Here is a 22,148-nt window from a genome sequence, read left to right on the forward strand (position 1 = left end):
AAGTATTTGTGGTCAATTCTTGCACTTTCTGATATGCCTGGTGTAAGATGTGTGCTTTAGTCATCACATGGGGCATGTTTTTGATTAGATGTTAAAATTGGCATTTTGTAGATAAATTAATACAATGACAGCTTCAAATTCCCATGAGAAAAGCATTTCTTTATCACATCTTTACAGTGGTTTTGTCACCACAAATGCTGTTCCCTGACCACCATTCCCATCCTTTCCCTGGCAACTGTCTGAAATTTGAGCCAGACCATTTCACAAACTTGCTGTATTGTCCCCAAGATGAGTTTCCAACAATATCTGCTCAATCACTGTGACCATCTTTTTTCCACCTCCTGTAACCTCACCAGACTCTAACCCTAACTTAGTTCATCTGCTGAAACCATTGTCTGTATCTTTTGTACCTTCAGCACTGAGGGGGCCCTAAGCTCTTGAATTCTTACTCTAAATCTGTCTCCACCACCTTTTTTTAAAAAAAAAAAAAAATCTACATCTGTGACCAAGCTTTTGGTCATCCTGCCTAAACAGTGGGACTTGCTGTGAAATTGTTTATCACTGGTAAGTGCCTTTTGAATGTCCTATGTTAAAGGTACTATATAAATGCTACTTGTTGCCTGGAGACCATGATGCTTTTCTGCTCTGGCCATCCAACACTCAGCTGCCCATATCCTAACTGCCACTAATTTTTATGTTTGCTGACCTACATTGGCTCGTTCCAACATTGCCCCTGTTTTAAAATCCTCATCCTTGTTTCCAGATCCTCCAAGCCTTTTGAGATTTTGTGCATCCCCAATTTTTAACTGCTTCAGTGGTAGGAGCTTTCAATTGCCTTGGCCTTGAAGCTCAAATTCTCAGCTCCTCCCTCTCTCTCTCTCAAGCTGTTCTTTTTAAAAACCTATTGGCACTGTATTATTCCGTGATTCTATACCCTCAACTAGATTTTTGGTCATCTGTCCTGATTACCTCCTGTGGCTTGCTGCTAATGTTGCCGATTAAAATGAAGTGCTGTGGAATGTTTTAACTGTTACAATTAAGCATTGATACAGCACTTTTAAGACTAAATGTATGATGGAGCATTTCTCTTTCCTGCTGGTGGGGGGGTTGGTACTAGGGTGGGCCATTACCTGAAGAGGGATGTTTTGAATATCATATGTACAAGCAATGAAATTGGTCACTATGCAGGAGTCTGTGTTTACAGACACATTGAACTTTTTCTTTGTTAGCAGTATGTGTGGCAGATCCACAGGGAAACTGCAGCAGTCTAACATCAGGAAGGGTCTGTACTTACTATTTCAAGGAAGCACTGCTTGTTGCTTTGGTAGCTGGAGGAATGAGCCTTGTCACTGGCAAAGAGCATTTATTGCCCATCCCTAGTTGCCCTTGAGTAGTGAACTGTTAGTCAATGTGAAGGCAGTCCTCAATAGGATCAAAAGGTATGGAGTGAAAGCAGGGACAGGCTACTGAGTGGGATGATCAGCCATGAGCATTATGAATGGCAGAACAGGTTTGAAGAGCCAAATGGCCTACTCCTATTTTCTATTGGGTTGGGAATGCCAAGTTTTTGTCCGAGCAGCAATGAAGGAACAGTGATCTGCTCAAGTCAGCATGGTATGACTCCTAGGGCAATCTGAAGGCAATATGTGCTTGCTGCCTGTACCCTTCTGAGCACTGATGTTTGTGTTGGGAGGTACTGCTGAAGAAGCAAGCCTTCTGATCTGAGGATGCAAATGCAGGGTGCAGTTGAATCACGAATAATTGAGGCTGCTGTTTTTTGTCCTTCTGATTTTGGTACAGGCCCTAGAGTAGCAGTCAGCAGCAGTTACCATATGAGCCACCTCAAGTCCCAATTATAATACTGGCCCTCATTGTTCCTAAACTAAAAATAATGGATAAAAGGCAGATACCAGAGGAAGCATAGTAGGCATCTATCAATTTTTGGAGTTTAATATTTAAAGAATTGGCATTTACCTTGTTTAGTACAAGCTGCCTAAATCAGGTGATTATATGTAGATTATACTAAGTTTGTGGTGCAGGATGGCTACTGAAGGCTTTACCTTTTTTAATTGGAAGGATTGCCATGGATTGAGTTTCTGCAAGGGTTCTGTGTGCTGTTACTTTTGAAGAGCCACAGCAACCCTGGGGAAAGTGGCAAAGACCTGGCTATATGAAAAGACCCACTAACGTTTATTATCACTAACATTTATAGTCACAGCTAGTAGTGCAGGTTATTGTATAGGAGCCAACAGTTTCTCCTATTTAAGGGGGGGGGGTTGGAGGAAAAGAGAAACTTGCAATTAAATAGCTCTCAGTAACAAGTCCCAAGATGCTTTGCAAGACAGTGACCAGACAGTTTGACATATGTAGAGATTTGGTCAGGTAGACTTTTCAGGACTGACTTAAAGGAAGTTTAGGGATCTAACTGAAGGCATAGCTGCCAGTGCTGGAGCAAAGATCAAAACTACACTATTTTTCAAGCAGCCATTGGTCCCAAAAATGGTATTGGATTTTTGTTCTTGTAGTCAATCATAGAAAAGCCTAATCCATTTTAGCTGTTGCCTGCAAACATTAATGCTGAGTCACAGTTGATATTTCAGTGGTTTATAATTGCACCAATCCATTTTCGCTGATGTAGGAAACCATTGTAAGAGGTATGTTTAGAACATACATATTTTAGGCAGCCTGAAATAGATAACGGAATAAAAACAAAATGCTGGAAATACTTGGGTTGGACAGCAACTATGGAGAAGCAGAGTTAACATTTCAGGTCTGATTTTCAGCACTGGCAAAGATTAGAAATGTTTTTTTTAAAGCAAATGGCACGGGGGGGGGGGAAGCAGGTGAGATTAAATGGCAAAGATGTCATGGGAGAAAGGCAAAGGGAGTGCTAATAGTGTGGTGAACAGTCCAGAGAGAGTGTATTAATGACACAATAATAAACAGCTCTGTCCAAAAGCACAAACCTGAAAAAACAAGTTTAAGGCAGGCAGTCTTTTTTTTTTAAAAGATAAAAGGAGGCAGAGTAACTAATCAGAAAATGAGGAAAGGTGGGGATGTGGTAGGGAATATGGGATTACTGTAGGGTTAGCATAAATGGGTGGTTGTTGGTTGGCACAGACTCAGTGGGCCAAAGGGCCTGTTTCAGTGCTGTATTTCTAAAATAATTAAATATAAGCTAAGGAAATGATGCTAAGATCTACTTGAACAAGGACAAAAAAATGTATTTGTGAAGGCTCAAGAAGCTAATGCCAGGTGGCTAATGTTAATGGAGTCTTTTACCCTTGACATACCCACAATATTGGTTTAGAGAGATACAGCACTGAAACAGGCCCTTCGGCCCACTGGGTCTGTGCCGACCAACCACCCATTTATACTAATCCTACCACATCCCCATATTTCCCTACCACCTACCTATACTAGGGGCAATTTATAATGGCCAATTAACCTATCAATCCTGAATTAGTTAATTGATAAATTGTTCAGTTAAAATCACTACACCATGAACATTTTTTCCCCTCTCTGGCTCTTTTCTCCCTACTGCCAATATTATTTCCCCATCACTGTCTCTACCCCAGTGCGATCAACCACACCTATACAGACCAGGAATTGAACCTGCCTAGTTCCATCTTCTAACTAAAAGATTGGATTTACTTCTGAATAATTCATTTCCTTTAGGAATGAGATTCCACTTTCAACTGTTCCCTTTCTGGACTTCAGGTTAAGTGGCATTGTGAGAACATAAATTTCATTATAGAAGAGAGTCCTTGCACTGTTAAATACCAGCTCTAATTCCTGTTATGAGTTTAATTTGTTTAACAGTACAAATGCAGTAACTTCTTAAACCGCATGCAGATTAAGAGCAAGTTCCTGTTTTTGGTAAGATACAAATCATCTGTCCAATTATGGACAATTACAATTCACACTATCTCTTCACCACAAATTACTTTTCCAAAATAAGGGAGTGTGCATTTCTGGGCCAAGGACTTTCCCTCAATTAATAGGAAGCTTTGGCAAAAAGGTACAAATGGCATTGTGATGTAACATACACAACATATAGTAGCAGTTATCAACTTTAAATATAACACTGGATATCTTGATAGGTAGTCTTCACCCATTCTAATTCTTGCTGTGGAACCGAAGAAGGTACTCCAATCAAACTGGATGTATGAAATATATAACCACAATTCCTCTGTGTCCCACCATTGTTTCCTCTGTTCTAGATGACAAGAAAAAACCTCACGTTGTAATGATGTGCTTCAGTGCTGCCTGCATTGACTTCTTCAGAAATGTTGTATGTAATGCTAAGGCAGATGACACTATGTTCTTGTGAGCTGGTGTGATCTAGAAAAAGCAACAATAATCAATTCTTTTAGAAAAATTTCTTCAACTGGTTTTCTATTAGTTTCCTTCCTACCTTGAAGGTATCTGCGTCTTGGCAGGGGGGAGAGGGGTGGTGGAGAGGAGCCTTCACAACCAAACCCAATGCTGTCCTCACGAGAGAGGTTCACTTTCCAACTGGGGTCACTAGATAGTAATTAGAAGCAAGGACCTGGACCTCAGTCCAGAGGTCTCATACCAATTGTAGCACTGCTACTATCATCCCTACTCACATTAAGCCCAGGAAGATCCGGTCTGGGCAGCAGAGTTATAACACTGCCTTTGCTAAATGAGCTTTCTGCAGCCCTCCATATGTCCCTCAATTGTAAGGCTCAAGTTAGAAGCTGCCATACTGTCCTCCAACTTAACTTAAAGAGTATGCCAACAGTCAAATTCTCAATAGAAAAAAAAAATCACAGGTCAGAACTGTAGAAAGTATGCATAATCAACATTCAAGCATATTCCCCTTCACTGTAACTTAAGAGCATAAGAAATAGGAGTACACCATATGGCCCCTAGAGTCTGCTCACCATTCAATATTATCATAGCTGATCTACCTAAATTCCACTTTCCCACCTGCTATCCATATCCCTTGATTCCAAGTGACCAAAAATCTGTCCAGCTCGGCCTTAAATATACTCAATGATGGATCATCCACAACCCTTTTGGGGTGGAGAATTCTAAAGATTCACAACCTCTGAAGAAATTTCTTCTCACCTCAGTCCTATGTGATCAACTCCTTATCCTAAGACCGTGGCCCCGTGTTCTAGATTCCCCAGCCGGGGGACAAACCTTCAAGTGTACCCTGTAAAGGCCCTCCAGAATCTTGCGTGTTTTAATGCAATCATCTCTCATTCTTCTAAAATTCAGAGATTTTAGGCCCAATTTACTCAGCTTTTCATCAAAGGACAACTCTCTCATCACAGGAACCAATCGCGTGAAACTTTGCTATATCGCCTCCAATGCAAATTTATACCCCTTAGATAAGATCGAGAGATCACCGATTTTGTGAATAGTAAAAAAGGACCAAAGGCAACATGAACAACTTTTTTATGCTGCAAGTGGTTAGGATCTGAAATGGACTGCATGAGAGGGTGGTGGAGGCAGATTAATCATGGTTTTCAAAAGGGAATTGGATAATTATCTAAAGAAGAAAAAATTGCAGGGTTACAGGGAAAAGGCAGGGGAGTGGGACTAGCTGAGTTGCTCCTGCAGAGAGGTGGCCTGGATACGATGGGCCGAATTGCCTCCTGTGCTGTAACCATTCTATGATTGTACTCCAATCCCATTGCAAGAAAGACCAGCATGCCATTTGCCTTCCGAATTCCTTGCTGTACCTGCATGTTAACTTTGTGTTCCTTTTACAAGTACACCCGTCTGAACATCATTTAGAAGCTCCAGACCTTTAAAAAATATTCTGCTTTTCTAGACTTACTACCAAAGTGAATAACATTATACCTCCCCAAATTATACTCCATCTGTCACCTTGTTGCCTACCCACTTAACCTGCCTATATCTCTTTGCAGCCTCTTTTGTGTAATCCTCACCTAGCTCTGCAACATCAGCAAACTTGACACATTGCTCTGCCTCTTTAATTCATTAATATAAATTGTAAACAGCTGAGGCCCCAGCACTGATCTTTGCAGCACTTCACTCGTCACAGCCATCCAACTTGCAAGTGCCTCATTTATCCCTACTCTACTTCCTGACTGATAACCAATCCTCCATCCATGCTAATATATTACCCCCAACTCCATGAACCCTTATCTTGCCTATTAATCTTTTGGAAATCCAAGTACATTCTACTAGTTCCCCTTTATCTACCTGCCCAGTTATCACCTCAAAAAACAAATAAATTTGTCAAACATGATTTTCCTTTTGTAAAACCATGTTGACTCGGTCTGATCACACTATGATTTTTTTTTTTTAAGTGCATTGTTAAGACTTCCTTAATAATAGATTCCAGCAATTTTCCGACGATTGATGTCAGGCTAACTGGCCTGTAGTTCCTAGTTTTCGCTCTTCCTCCTTTATTGAAAAGCGGTGTTCAGTTTACTAATTTCCAATCCTCTGGGACCTTTCTAGAATCTAGGGAATTTGGGAAAATCATAACCAGTGCATCAATTATCTCTGCAGCTACCTCTTTTAAAACCCTAGGATGTAGCCTATCAGGTCCTGGGGATTTGTCGGCTTTTAGTCCCCTACGTTTTTGGCTACTCTCTCTTTCTGTAATTTGTGTCTCCTACTGTGAAGATAGACACAAAATATTTGTCCTCCATCTCCCGCTTCCCCATGATAATTTCTCCTGTCTTTGCCTCTAAAGAGGCCAACATTTATTTTATCTACTCTCCTTTTTATATACTTGCAAAAGATCTTAATCTCTGTTTTTATATTCCTGGCTAATTACTCTTTTTTTCCCCCTTTTATCAACTTTTTGGTCACCCTTTGCCGGTTTCTAAAACTCTTTCGAACTCTCAGTCTTACTATTATTCTTAGTAACATTATCAGCCTCTCTTTTCAATCTAATACTATTCTTAACTTCCACTGTAAGCCACAGATGGATTTTTCTTGGAGTTTTTGCTTTTTTTAAAAAAAGGAATAATTTTGTTGAACATTTTGAATAATTTCTTTAAAGGTTTCCCACTGTTTATTTGCTGCCATACCTTTTAGTCTATTTACCCAATCAACCTTAGCCAGCTCCCCCCTCATACCTATGTAATTGGCTTTGTTTAAGGTTCTTGTTTTGGACCGGAGTATGTTGCTGTCAAACTTAATATGGAATTCAATTGTATTATCACTTTCCCCCCCCCCCAGAGGATCTTTTACAAGAGATTACTAATTAACTGTGCCTCATTACACAAGATTAGATCTAAAATAGCATTATCCCTAGCTGGTTCCATAACACATTGTTCCAAGAAACTGTTGTGAAAGCATTCTACAAATTCATTATCCAGACTACCTTAGCCAATTTGATTTATGTTCTTAATGTTATGAAAGTTATATTTCTGTAGTTAGTAATTCTTAACCATTTTTCACACCAGCTTTTTATATGTTAGAACTGACTATTAGTATCTGCTTGGAAACATTGCCGGCCACTTAAATGGTCATCATTTAAAACAGGTAGTCCCCAAACATTGGCCCAACATGATAACCATTAACCATTTGTATTATCATTTGCAAAGTTGCCAGTTATAGCATCTTGAATGCTATTTAATTTGGGCAGAAATGGCTGTGCTTAGTTATCTGTGTCATTATCTGAGTGAAGTACACATGAAAAACAACAATTTTTTTCTTAAAAATATATTTAACTAAAATAACAATGCACAATAATCCTAGAAGCTGAAATGTACTGCTCTAATTACGTGTTTGGGTTGTTCAATTGTTGCTCCAGTTTCCTGATGAATGCAGCCAGGATGAGGTTGGAGCTTCGGGGTGTTTGATCAGGTCTAGTATCTGGCAGTAAGGAAGTGCTTACAGGGAGCTGGAGATGCTGATTAGCGATGACAGCATTTTTATAGTGTTCCCACACTATGGTTAGTGGACTCTACTCTCTATTGTCAACTATACTGGAATGGTGTCGGCGGGACTGTGGGTGCATTGCAGGTGAGTGAAACCGAGAAACAGGGTTGTGTTTAGCTGTCTGGTATCAGCAGCAAGCCCCAAGGTTGCTGGTATGATCCACAAACTGTATGAATTAACATGTGTATTATCACATTGCGCAAATTGCGCTCATACAAAAATGCCCACCTTAAACTGTGGGGACTGTTTATAGAAATCCCCATTCTCTAATATAACTAATAGCAATTGGCTGAGGCCATCACTCCATTTGTTAAGTTAATAAAGAGGACCTTAAATGCCTACTCAGGTTGACTCCATGCAGCAGTCGAGCCAATTGAAAAGAAATCTCTATTACAATGCAATTAATTCCTTTTAGAGAAAAAAAAGACAAAACATTCATAGTGAAACAAAGACCACTTGAGCACTTAGACTGCACAATTATCTGATCTGAGTACTTTTGAGTCCAGTGGCTATAAAGTTAAGAATGTTTCATTCCACTGTAATGCGACCATTTAATTGTACTGTTAAATTAATACAGTTCATTAAACCCAGGAATCTGAAATTTTCAATTGCCCCAGAATTTGGGCACACGTTCAGGTAAGTTTAGTTCAGGCACAAAGATGTGTCTCCACCCCAGCTGATTTTCTGGTCTTGGGGTCAACTGTATAATTTTAGCAGGCAGCCTCAGTGCTGTCAGTGTACATCTCCAAAAAACAAGAAAATGGCAGAAAAGCTAATGCAATTGATCACCAAATTCAGAAACATTTAAACTTTGAATTGAACCCGTGCTTCCCACCTCTGTTGGTAAGGAACAGGCATCCCTGTGTCCTGCTGAAGTGGCACAAACAACAGAACATGCTGGATGTGCATTTCCTCATTTTGCATATTATTCCATTATGTCCTCACCTAGATGGATGGGCATATTGTAGCCGACCCCCACCTAACCCCATTCCAAGCAGAAAGGCTTTGCAAGGAAGATGGGGTAGGTAAGCAAGGAGCAAGCTGATAACTACAGTTGCATCCCTACCCCCACCACTAACCCCAGCTCTGTTGAAAAATAAGTTACGATCTCAGCCTGAGTTTTTTCTCAAAGCCCAGCTGTAATACTCACATAGATCTGGTACTTTGTAAGCATAGCTAGGACCACCTTGGCATATTTCATAGACTTGTTGAATCTCCCAGCATGCTGGCTTAGCTTTTGAACAAACTGGTCAAATAGTTCAGGCGTTACTTCTACCTATTAAGAAAAATAGAACAGTAACTGTTCAAATGGCAAACTAAATCCTGGCTAACATTCCTCAAACAAAGTATCTGGTCATCCATTAATGTGCTATTAGTGAGATTTTGCAACTGTTGATTGCTGCATTTGTTTCACAATAGTGATTACTCCAAAAATATGTAACCTATCTTCTGGAAAGCAATTTGGAATGTCCTAGTGAAAATTATAAGGGGCTTCATAAACTTTATTTCTTTAGATTATGAGCCATTTCAGGAGGATTTTAAATCCACATTCTGGATAGTGCACAAATTCTTATTGACACTACTGTATTTCCTTTTTTTGAAATATTATCTTGACCACCTGACTGCCCTTCTACTGCTTGGTTGTGAAGGCAAGAATAGTCTAACTTGGTGATTCCTATTATCAATTAAGAGAGTTACAACAGCATGGAACCAAGATGTAAGAAGGACTTGGGAGGTAAGCCTGCAATAGCTGATTGTGAGGAGGGCATTATATTGAGTATACATGTTACACAGAAGGAAACACATTATATATTCCTATATACATACACGATAGTAATTCAGACAGAATATGTTATTTATCACTATAATTTACTCAGCCAAGAAGTAAAGCAGCTCCATTAACTGAGATGGTATGTAGACAATCAGTTCCAAGTCAGTATGTCAAATAAAATTGGCATAATTCTGAAAAATTAACGGGAAGTAGTTTTACACTTAATAGCAAAATTTTCCGCCTCAGTCTTCTCTTGCTAGGGAACAGTTCCACTGTGCCAGCAGCCCTCGATCACACTGCCCAAGAACAGTAGAGCTAGTTATGAATTTGCTGTCCTATTTCGATAGCCAGGCAGTGAAGGAGAGACCTGCAGCCTAATCTTTACACACGTATTAGCTTTTATTTATAGACACACATTACAAACATGCACCTCCAAAGCCCCAAAAAAGTTTCAGTCTGCTCCAATATATAGGAGCACAAGTGAATCCACAGGTAATGCCCACCACCTGAATACACTTAAACAATATACAATTAACATCTGATGCAAATTACAAGTATAGATGGTATCTTGTACATTGGCAGATACAAGACATTTATTTCTGGGTCACCGGGTTGATTTTGCTGCTATAAATGGTTGTTCAATGAAACTACACAGAATGTCTTATGGTCATCTCCAACTTGCAGTCACTCTTTTATTACTCACCTTCCTCTCAAGCAGCGTATGGACTACAGAAAGTATTTCTTCACTCCATGTGATTGACAAGACATGCCTGTAAGTATATCGCAATAATTAACAGGAACAGCCAACACACTTAAAAGAATATCCTAATAGATGGTCCTCTTTCATCCTCATAGTTCAGTCTTTTCAATTCTCCCCATTCTTTTCTTGCCCTTATTAGAACCTTGCACAGACCACATTCTCGTACCTGTGCCAACTATTATGTGCAGTCCCTTCAACTTTCCTTGCCTGATAAAGAAGGGAGATGAGTTTGTCCGAAGACTTTGTCTGCCACTGTGGAAACCAATCACTACAAGTTGTACAACGCACAGAGCTGACATTTCCTCTCCACCAATTTACACACCAGCTTTGCTCAGTGTTTAAACGGCACAGTGGCGCAGTGGTTAGCACCGCAGCCTCACAGCTCCAGCTACCTGGGTTCAGTTCTGGGTACCGCCTGTGCGGAGTTTGCAAGTTCTCCCTGTGACCGCGTGGGTTTCTGCCAGGTGCTCCGGTTTCCTCCCACAGCCAAAGACTTGCAGGTTGATAGGTAAATTGGCCATTGTAAATTGCCCCTAGTGTAGGTAGGTGGTAGAAGAATGGTGGGGATGTGGTAGGAATATGGGATTAATGTAGGATTAGTATAAATGGGTGATTGTTGGTCGGCACAGACTCTGTGGGCCAAAGGGCCTGTTTCAGTGTTGTATCTCTCTATGTCTATGTCTAATCTCTGGGTTCAAGCCCCATTAGGATTTGAACACAATGTAGGGTGACACTTCAGTGCAGCCTTTGGCTGAGCTATCAAACAAAACCCCGTCTGGCTGTTTGGGTGGACGTAAAAGACTGACCTAACACTCATCCTTCAACCAAAACCACCAAAAACAGGTTCACTGGCCATTCATCTCAACTGCTTCCAAAACATGCGACTGCCGTTCAAGAATGATTTTACAGTATGCTTAATTTACCAATTGATCTAGATTCAATCAAAGCTAACTACTAATGAGTGGCAGAGTTCTGGTTTAAACTTATATTTCTCACCATATGATCTTGTGAACATTGTTCTAAGCATAATAAGGCCTGTGTTGAAAGTTGAGAAGATATCGCATTGGCAACAGAGCTTTTACAAATAGTGCAAGGTCCCCAAACCTGTAGCCACAGCTGTGCAAATAATCAGCTCTTAATGTGTATTTTTAAGTTTGCACAAAAGTAATTCTTACTTTTTTACTCCCTCAAAACTGATTATGGAAAACAAATCTCAGACTACGTTTCGTTGAAGGCTGCATTTGCTAACAATGCAACCACTAGGTGGCACAGTTCTTGCACATGCGCCAATGTAGCCTCATGCATGAAACGTCACTGTCTGTAATGTTTTTGGCAGCTGCCAGGATTAAAAATGGTGCTGCTCAATTTATCACAAAAACAAATGAAACTCAAATCCCCAGTGGCTGTAAACGCTGCCACCATCCCAGCCCCAACAGTATCCCACTCTCTTTGCCGCTGCTTCCCACGCCCGTATGCTCACCGCTCACTCCCCGCCTTGCCACTCCTCCCCCCACCCCCTTGTAGCTTCTCCCTCGCTCACCTCGTCACTTCCTTCCCTCTGCTCCCTCCCGCTTCTGCTCCCACACCCTCCCACTCGCAGTCTCCCTCCACTCCCCTGCCTAACTCATCACTCGCTGTGGTGGCCGAGGCATAGAGCGAGCAGCCAAGGGTGAAGCGAGCAGCAAGCAGATGTTGCAGTACCGGATGACATTTTCAAATGCATGTGCAAATTAGTCCTGGCAAGCCAGGTGCTGATGTAGGCTGCACATGCGCAGCACCATACTGACAGCAAAAGTCCATTCTACACATGTACGAATCTGGGAGCACACTGATGATGTTGGTGCTGGGCTGCGTGGTCAGGAGTCACTTTGTTTGTTGAAATACTCCCTCTTTCCATGGAGTTGAATGATACACATACCTTAAATTTATTAGGTATCAATTTTGTGATCATCATAAAGACCTTCAGGTAGGGCCTAAGCCTCTGTGGGAAAAGTCAACCAACATGGAGCAGCTGTGCTGCAAACTGGCAGTCACTGTTTGCAATGAAGTTGCTCCAGGAGTCCAGAAGCTCCCTAGATGACCACTACCAGCAAAGCAGCCCAGCAGGGAGGGACACACTAATCAAGAGTCTCAATGTTGGCTTTTTAAAAAAAAATGAAGAATTTTGTTCTTCCATTTAACTGTATGTACGGATACTTCCAAATACGTTTTTCTGAGGGAGGAATAGTACAAGATATACACGCGCAGTTTAATAATTAATAGAATAACAACCCAAAAGTCACTGTTAGATGCTCTGGTTCAAGGCAGTCTTCTGTAAGTCTGCAAATCAGTTCCACTTGAATATTTCCTGTAAAGAATCCAGAAACATGAAACAGCAGGCAAAAGCATTTTAACAGTTACTGCCTATTCAGTAAAGTCAGATATATAAAAAAAACTTTATAGTTATTGATGAGATGATAAAGACTGAAATTTGCCATAATGTATTGTTGTACATGCCCATAACTGCCCACATTTAGGGCTCTTAATCTCAGTTGAACAATTGACAGCCTTAGAAAGGAAGTTTCAGAGAGAAAGAAAGATTCCACAATGGGGAAAAAGGTGCTCTGGTTGTTAACTGTCGTGATATTGTAAACACATCATTTTGATGGATTTAGCGCTGATATAGATATTGACATATTAAAACAAACCAACTCTGTCAACGGAGTGCATTTCAGCACCTCTTTGCAGTTGGTGTAAGAGCAGGAGCATCAGAGCACGAGAAGGATGTCACTTCAGCAGATTTCATTTTTGTAACTAGAGACACAAATATCTTAGAGATTGCAACTTCACAGAATCATAATAGATAATGCAAATTCAAGGATAACAGTGGCAGAGGTGTGCAAAGGAAACCTGACGCAAACCTGAATTCCGGACCCAGAAGTCTGACCTCACCCGACAGGTCATCGGGACCCGTCAGGGTCAGGTCGGGTGGCAGGCCTTTACATCAGTACATGGGTAAAGGCCTGCTACCCTACTTGACCCCGACGGCATGTGTCGGGTTCCCGGTTCCAGCATTCAGACTTGGGTCGGGTTTCCTTTGCACACCTCTAAACAGTGGCAGCCTAGTGACCAAATTAGATTTCTTTCAGAAGATAATATTTTGGGATACAGTATATTGTTATGAAAATGCTTCTGTTTTTTGTTAAAAATATTTTGAGGAATGCATAGTCAAACTGAAGAAACTTTGGACCAGTTTTTTTTCTCAAGGACATCGAGCTCACTGAAAGAACTGGTTTGGCAACCACATTTACTGGTTGCCACATGACAAGTTAAAAATAGAACAGAAACCCTGGTAACTAGGAAAGATGTGTGCAGAGAAGCAACAGTTGTGCGCCCCGTGACAGGAAAAGCCCAGGAGCAGCAAACTCACAAGTTTTTGGTTGTAGTGTCAGTGCCCACCTTCTGGAATGAGATAGAGTCAAGCCTGCTGAAGAAGTGTCATGGAGGAAGAGACCAGATTCTTGCTGAATGTTTAAAGAAAAACCTGCTAAATTAATTCTCAACGCCGCCTGAAAAGAACTCTTCTAAAAAGATCCCCGTGTCCCATCTATGTGTACTTGGAGGCTAGACTGTACGTCAGTTTTGGAACACAATATATTTGCTGTTTTCTTCAAGAATAAGCAAGTATTCATCCTAAGTAGATTTTTTTTGTCTGTAACCAAGCTCTGAACCAAAATCATTTTATTTTTCCGGTTAACCAGTGCGTGTGTGTGCGCGCACGAGTGTGAGGGGCTAAGGTAAAAAGAGAACTTTAAAATTTCAATCTGTGTGTTTATGCTTTACTTCATTACTGGTTAAGACTTGTTTTACAATAAACTGATAATTTTGTTGTTTATTAAAGAAGCCTGCTTAGTGTATTTTATTCTGGGAAAAATAGAGTACATGATTGACCATATCGGTAAGTATCAGTTTTTTGGATCAATATGTTGCGGAACCAACGAGACAACAGGCCATCCTAGACTGGTATTGTGTAACGAGAAAGGATTAGTTAACAATCTGCTTGTGCGGGGTCCCTTGGGGAAGAGCGACCATAACATGATAGAGTTCTTCATTAAGATGGAGAGCGAGAGTTGATTCAGAGACTAGGGTCCTGAATCTAAATAAAGGAAACTATGAAGGTATGAGGTGCGAGTTGGCTATGATAGATTGGGGAACGTTACTTAAAGGGTTGACAGTGGATAGGCAATGGCTAGCATCTAAAGAGCACATGGATGAATTACAACAATTGTTCATTCCTGTCTGGCACAAAAATAAAACAGGAAGGGTGGCTCAACTGTGGCTTACAAAAGAAATTAGGGATAGTATTAGATCCAAGGGAGGAGAAATATAAAATGGCCAGAACAAGCAGCAAACCTAAGCATTGGGAGCAGTTTAGAATTCAGCAAAGGAGGACAATGGGATTGATTAAGAAGGGGAAAATAGAGTATGAGAGTAAGCTTGCAGAGAACATAAAAACTGACTGTAAAAGCTTCTATAGATAGGTGAAGAGAAAAAGATTAGTGTAGACAAATGTGGGTCTCTTACAGTCAGAAATGGGGGAATTTACAATGGGGAACAAAGAAATGGCAGACCAATTAAATACATACTTTGGGTCTTCACAAAGGGAGGACACAAATTACCTCCCAGAAATGTTGGGGAACATAGGGTCTAGTGAGAAGGAGGAACTGTATGAAATCAGTATTAGTAGGGAAATGGTGTTTGGGAAATTGATGGGATTGAAGGCCGATAAATCCCCAGGGCATGATAATCTACATCCCAGAGTACTTAAGAAAGTGGCCCTTGAAGTAGGAGATGCATTGGTGGTCATTTTTCAAAATGTTATAGTCTCTGGAACAGTTCCAACAGATTGGAGGGTAGCTAATGTAACCCCACTATTTAAAAAAGGAGGCAGAGAGAAAACAGGGAATTATAGACCGGTTAGCCTGACATCGGTAGTGGGGAAAATGCTAGAGTCCATTATAAAAGATGTAATAGCAGAGCACTTGGAAAACAATGACAGGATCGGACAAAGTCAACATAGATTTACGAAAGGGAAATCATGCTTGACAAATCTACTCAAACTTTTTGAGGATGTATCTAGTATAATAGATAAGGGAGAACCAGTGGATGTGGTGTATTTGGACTTTCAGAAGGCTTTCGATAAGGTCCCACACAAGAGATTAGTGTGCAAAATCAAAGCACATGGGTTTGGGGGCAAGGTACTGACATGGATAACTGATTGGCAGACAGGAAACAAAGAGTAGGAATAAACAGGTCTTTTTCCGAATGGCAGGCAGTGATTAGTGGGGTACCGCAGGGATCAGTGCTAGGACCCCTTATTCCCAATATTTATTGATATAGATGAGGGAATTAAATGTAATATATCCAAGTTTGCGAAATACACAAAACTGGGTGGGAGTGGGAGCTGTGAGGAGGATGCAGAGAAGCTCCAGTGTGATTGGGTAGATTGAGTGAGTGGCAAATACATGGCAGATGCAGTATAATGTGGATAAATGTGAGGTTATCCACTTTGGTGGCAAAAACAGAAAGGCAGATTATCTGAATGGCGATAGATTGGGAAAGAGGGAAGTGCAGCGAGACCTGGGTGTCCTTGTGCACCAGTTGCTGAAAGTAAGCATGCAGATGCAGTAGGCAGGTAAGAAGGCAAATGGTATGCTGGCCTTCATTGCGAGAGGATTAGGGTACGGGGGCAAGGATGTCTTGCTGCAATTATACAAGGCTTTGGTGAGACCACATCTGGAGTATTGTGCAGTTTTGGTCTACTTATCTGAGGAAGGATGTTCGTGCTATCGAGGGAGTGCAGCGAAGGTTCACCAGACTGACTCCTGGGACGGCAGGACTGACGTATGGAGAGAGATTGGGTCGATTAAGCTTGTATTCTCCAGAGTTAAGAAGAATGAGAGGGGATCTCATAGAAACCTACACATTTTTTAAAAATTCATTCATGGGATGTGGGCATCGCTGGCCAGGCCAGCATTTATTGCCCATCCCTAATTGCCCTCGAGAAGGTGGTGGTGAACTACCTTCTTGAACTGCTGCAGTCCATGTGGGGCCACAGTGCTGTTAGGAAGGGAGTTCCAGGATTTTGACCCAGCGGCAGTGAAGGAACCGGTGATATAGTTTCAAGTCAGGATGGTGTGTGACTTGGAGGGGAACTTGCAGGTGGTGGTGTTCCTATGCATTTGCTGCCCTTGTCCTTCTAGTTGGTAGAGGTCGTGGGTTTGGAAGGTGCTGTCTAAGGAGCTTTGGTACACACTGCTGCCACTGTGCGTCGGTGGTGGAGGGAGTGAATGTTTGTAGATGGGGTGTCAATCAAGCGGGCTGCTTTGTCCTGGATGGTGTCGAGCTTCTTGAGTGTTGTTGGAGCGGCACCCATCCAGGCAAGTGGAGACTATTCCATCACACTCCTGACTTGTGCCTTGTAGATGGTGGAAAGGCTTTGGGAAGTCAGGAGGTGAGTTACTCGCCTCAGGATTCCTAGCCTCTGACCTGCTCTTGTAGCCACGGTATTTAGATGGCTACTCCAGTTCAGTTTCTGGTCAATGGTAGCCCCTAGGATGTTGATAGTGGGGGATTCAGCGATGGTAATGCCATTGAATGTCAAGGGGAGATGGTTCGATTCTCTCTTGTTGGAGATGGTCATTGTCTGGCACTTGTGTGGCGCAAATGTTACTTGCCACTTATCAGCCCAAGCCTGGATATTGTCCAGGTTTTGCTGCATTTCTACACGGACTGCTTCAGTATCTGAGGAGTCACGAATGGTGAACGTTGTGCAATCATCAGCGAACATCCCCACTTCTGACCTCATGATCGAAGGAAGGTCATTGATAAAGCATCTGAAGATGGTTGGGCCTAGGACACTACCCTGAGGAACTCCTGCAGTGATGTCCTGGAGCTCAGATGATTAACCTCCAACAACGACAACCATCTTCCTTTGTGCTAGGTATGACTCCAGCCAGCGGAGAGTTTTCCCCCTGACTCCCATTGACTACAGTTTTGCTAGGGCTCCTTGATGCCATACTCGGTCAAATGCTGCCTTGATGTCAAGGGCAGTCACTCACCTCACCTCTTGAGTTCAGCTCTTTTGTCCATGTTTGAACCAAGGTTGTAATGAGGTCAGCAGCTGAGTGGCCCTGGCGGAACCCAAACTGAGTGCCACTGAGCAGGTTATTGCTAAAAAAAGTACCGCTTGATGGCACTGTTGATGACACCTTCCATCACTCAGGGAGTCGGTGGCGTAGTGGTATTATCACTGGACTAGTAACCCAGAGACCCAGGGTATTGCTCTGGGGACATGGGTTCAAATCCCACCACAGCTGAAAGTGGAATTTGAATTCAATTAATAAATCTGGAATTAAAAAAGCTAGTCTAATGATGGCCATGAAACCATTGTCGATTGTTGTAAAAACCCATCTGGTTCACTAATGTCCTTTAGGGAAGGAAATCTGCTGTCCTTACCTGGTCTGGCCTACATGTGACTCCAGGCCCACAGCAATGTGGTTAACTCTTACATGCCCTCTGAAATGGCCTAGCAAGCCACTCAGTTGTATCTAACCGCTACGAAGTCAATAAAAAAGGAATGAAACCGGATGGACCACACGGCATCGATCTACGAAACGACAATGGCAACGGCAAACCCAGCCCTGACGACCCTGCAAAGTCCTTCTTACTAACATCTGGGGGCTTGTGCCAAAGTTGGGAGAGCTGTCCCACAGACTAGTCCAGCAACAGCCTGACACAGTCATCCTCACGGAATCAGACCTGACAATGTCCCAGACACTGCCATCACCATCCCCAACTATGTCCTGTCCCACTGGCAGGATAGACCCACCAGAGGTGGCAGCACAGTGGTATACAGTAGGGAGGGAATTGCCCTGGGAGTCCTCAACATCGACTCTGGACCCCATGAAGTCTCATGGCATCAGATCAAACAAAGGAAACCTCCTGCTGATTACCACCTACCGCCCTCCCTCAGCTGATGAGTCAGTACTCCTCCATGTTGAACAGCACTTGGAGGAAGCACTGAAGGTGGCGAGGGCACAAAATTCTAACAGGACTGAACAGACTAGATGCAGGAAGGATGTTCCCGATGGCGGGGCAGTCCAGGACCAGGGCTCACAATCTGGGGATTGTGCCATTTAGGACTGAGATGAGGAGGGATTTCTTTACCCAGAGAGAGTGGTGAACCTGTGGAATTCTCTACCACAGAAAGAAGTTGAGGCCAAATCATTAAATATATTCAAGAAAGAGTTAGATATAGTTCTTAGGGCTAAAGTAATCAAAGGATACAGGGAGAAAGCGGGAACAGGGTACTGAGTTTGGATGATCAGCCATGATCATATTGAATGGCGATGCAGCCTTGAAGGGCCTATTCCTGCTCCTATTTTCTATGTTTCTATATAAGTAGGAAAGTTTAAATATATGTTGTGACCTGTGGAGAAGATTGACTAGAATAATCAGTGCACTCCTCCCGTTTCAGTCGTAACAATATAAGTAACTTGAGACATGACAATACCAGGTGTAGCATGCTTGGATGAAGCAGGTGAATTTGGATCTACAATCCCCAAAACATTCCATCATTATGGGTTTACCTCGCCTCATGGCCGGAATTTTACATTGGGTGGGAGGCCTCACTCACTGGCCAAAAAGTCAGTGATGAGCTCGTTCTGCCACGCCTGGGTAGCCAGGCTGGGATTTTTCACTCCCTAGGCCCATAATTGGTCTTGGGCGAGACTTCCACCTTGAGGCAGGAAGTACCACCTAATGGAGCTGCCAGCCAATCAACGGGCCGGAAGCTCTTTGTCCCAGCAGCACCACTGGGAGCGGTGGCCACTGCTGGGACTACACCCAGACATCAGAGGCAACAGGAAGGATGGCCCCGGAACTCAGGTAAGTTTTTAGGGCCTTGCTGGGGATAATCAGCTGGGCCCTGGTGAGGCAAGAGGAGTCAGTTGGGTGGGGGAGGGGGAAGTGTTGTGTGTTGGGAGCAGTTGGGGCTTTGCAGGGCAGCCATGGGGCACAGGGTGCCCGAACAGGAGGCCCGCCCAGCCTGCAAGAAGGCTGCCTGGTTTAAACCAGGTGGGGTTATTGAGACCTTTGCCATCTGGCCGCCGAGGGTAAAGTACCTACGATGGTGAGAAGAGGCCCTTAAGTGCCAGTTAATTGGCCACTTAAGGGTGTTGATTGGCCTGGGGTCGGGAACGGCACCCCCCCACCCCCGCTCACTCGTTTGGGGGATGTAAAATTCCAGCCCATGTGTCTGGGTCTGTTGTAGACTAGTTGATAAGAGATTGAGTGCTATGATTAGCCAACAACTTCATTATTGCTGTATCACGTGACTACCAGGATAGTGGAAGATGAAATGGATGGACCTCGGTCATTTATCATCTAGCAATTCCCATGTTCCCATGCTCTGCTCTACTAAGTAAAAGTGCACAGGTTCATACCCATAATTTTGCATACAGCAAGATGTTGATCACTGCAGTGATGAAATGGCTAGTCTCCTCCCAATGTGGAAATTTAAAGGCGCATATAAGCTCTAGTGCTCAGTTAAAAAAAGAGGCAAGGCAAAAAAATAAGTACAATAATTTGTGCACAGATCACCAGTTCATGTCTGATTATAGTTAAAGAATATTTCAGTCATTCTTAGTTAGACAGTAATAACATCTACCACAGCTTTTCAAATCTGATCTTACCAATGTCTGGAGTTTGAAGGAGTGGCCCAATCAGAGCACTGCAGGATGGACGTGCATATTTCTTGCAAAATGAAGTGATGGCAGCTGTTAGAAAGCGTGATGCAGGTTCTGTCAGTGAGAGTACCTGTAAATGTACACAAACCACTTATTTATTATTTGCCCCCTCTTCTACTGAAGGCCATGTTCCTCTTGGGGACATGATTCTACTGGAATTTTCTAGTGACTCATCTGGTGGCCTTTCTTAATGTATCAACACAAAAAAAAGTGTTAATGTGCAATTTGACAATAGAAGGCATCACAGCAAGCCTGATCCTCTCCTTGCAGTACTTTTAGCAGAGGATCACTGGACAGCAATGAACATTTCTAATGCTGAACTAACGACAAATAACTAATTCAGCACATAGTATGAACCAAACCGAGGAAGCTAATGACCCTTAAGGTTCAGTTAAACACTGCCTTTAATCATCTGAGCCATTAGGCGTGCTACACATCATTTATATCAGTATATATACATAAATACAAAAATACACTTCCTCTGCATCAGCTAATTTTCAACGTATTAGATTGCAAGACTATTCAACACTAAATTGATGTAGTACTCCAATCTTGTGAAGCATCATTAACATATACAAATACACTGTAGTGACATAGGTAGGGAAAATCAAATACTGAAAACAGTATCAACAACCCTGCTCCCTGCCACCCTCCCCACTGGCATTAGAGAAATTCAAACTACATTTTTTGCTTGAGGGCGGCACAGTGGTTAGCACCGCAGCCTCACAGCTCCAGGGACCCGGGTTCGATTCTGGGTACTGCCTGTGTGGAGTTTGCAAGTTCTCCCTGTGTCTGCGTGGGTTTTCTCCGGGTGCTCGGGTTTCCTCCCACAAGCCAAAAGACTTGCAGGTTGGGAGGTAAATTGGCCATTATAAATTGTCACTAGTATAGGTAGGTGGTAGGGAAATATAGGGACAGGTGGGGATGTTTGCTAGGAATATGGGATTAGTGTAGGATTAGTATAAATGGGTAGTTGATGTTCGGCACAGACTCGGTGGGCCGAAGGGCCTGTTTCAGTGCTGTATCTCTAATCTAATCTAGCTCTGATGTAACCAGGGCGAACATGGTGAAAACTTCTTCGGGAGCCACTACTCCACTGGCTCACCACTCGCTCCCTCCATTTCCAGGATTTCCTGCTGGAAGTGACAGAGGACTTGCAATATGTCTGCCCATATATGGTTGAGCATGGTGCAATGCGATGCAAATGATGGAAACGCATCATCTAACATTTTTTCTGTCACTTGTGCCATAGCGATCTCTGGTTTCCAGTGGTGCTACAGTGACAGAGGAGCCTGTTCAAATTTTAGTGGCTGGAAAGGCTCTGCACTCAATTGCAGAGTGGAAGAGCTGGAAATGGGAAAAAGATGGGAGGACTGCAAATTGTAGTTCCAAATTACCACACAAATAATCATACCCTGGTCAAGAAGAGGTTCCGAGCGAGCACAGTTGCATTCCTGTAACTGAGATCAGATGACAAGGAGATCAGTCTGTTGCAGGCCAGGGGTAGCAGGTGCTCCGGGAGTTCAGACAGCCGCAATAACAAACAGAGTTTCTCCAGCTACAAAAAATGCAATGTGCAAATCAATTATTGAAAACGTTCTGAACAAAATTAAAGACTGACAGACTCAATGCTTGAAGGATATGTGAGGTACCTAACTATGTGGACTATAATATTTTACTTTTCCAAACAGTTGCTGTAATTTGGAGATGGAATTCTGCTAATATGTTTAGTCCAACTAAGGCTGTACTATTGCAATTGTGATACTGATTGTGTGCTTTCCACGACTCTATTGACTTACTTACACAGTAGTGAAAAAAGGTGGTGTAATGGTCGGATGGATTGCATCCCAGGTTGTTAAAGGAAGCCAGGAAGGAAATAGCGGATGCGTTGAGGATCATCTTCAAATCCTCACTGGATACTGGCGAGGTG

At 42.5% G+C, this 22,148-nt stretch overlaps 1 protein-coding gene across 4 annotated transcripts in view; it reads right to left on the reverse strand.

Moving 5' to 3' along the window:
* Positions 1-148: 148 nt before the first annotated feature.
* Positions 149-22,148, reverse strand: part of fance (FA complementation group E) — a 47,366-nt gene continuing 25,366 nt past the window's right edge. For all 4 annotated transcript variants that reach the window (XM_068057101.1, XM_068057099.1, XM_068057100.1 and 1 more), the window contains 6 exons: positions 21,633-21,776; positions 20,165-20,288; positions 12,702-12,777; positions 10,374-10,440; positions 9,050-9,175; positions 149-4,344 (listed from right to left, as the gene is read on the reverse strand). In XM_068057101.1, coding sequence (XP_067913202.1) covers positions 4,240-4,344; positions 9,050-9,175; positions 10,374-10,440; positions 12,702-12,777; positions 20,165-20,288; positions 21,633-21,776 — 642 coding nt within the window. In that variant the 3' untranslated portion in view covers positions 149-4,239. The remainder of the gene's footprint in view (positions 4,345-9,049; positions 9,176-10,373; positions 10,441-12,701; positions 12,778-20,164; positions 20,289-21,632; positions 21,777-22,148) is intronic.

Source organism: Heterodontus francisci, chromosome 25, assembly GCF_036365525.1.
Source record: "Heterodontus francisci isolate sHetFra1 chromosome 25, sHetFra1.hap1, whole genome shotgun sequence".
Taxonomy (NCBI): domain Eukaryota; kingdom Metazoa; phylum Chordata; class Chondrichthyes; order Heterodontiformes; family Heterodontidae; genus Heterodontus; species Heterodontus francisci.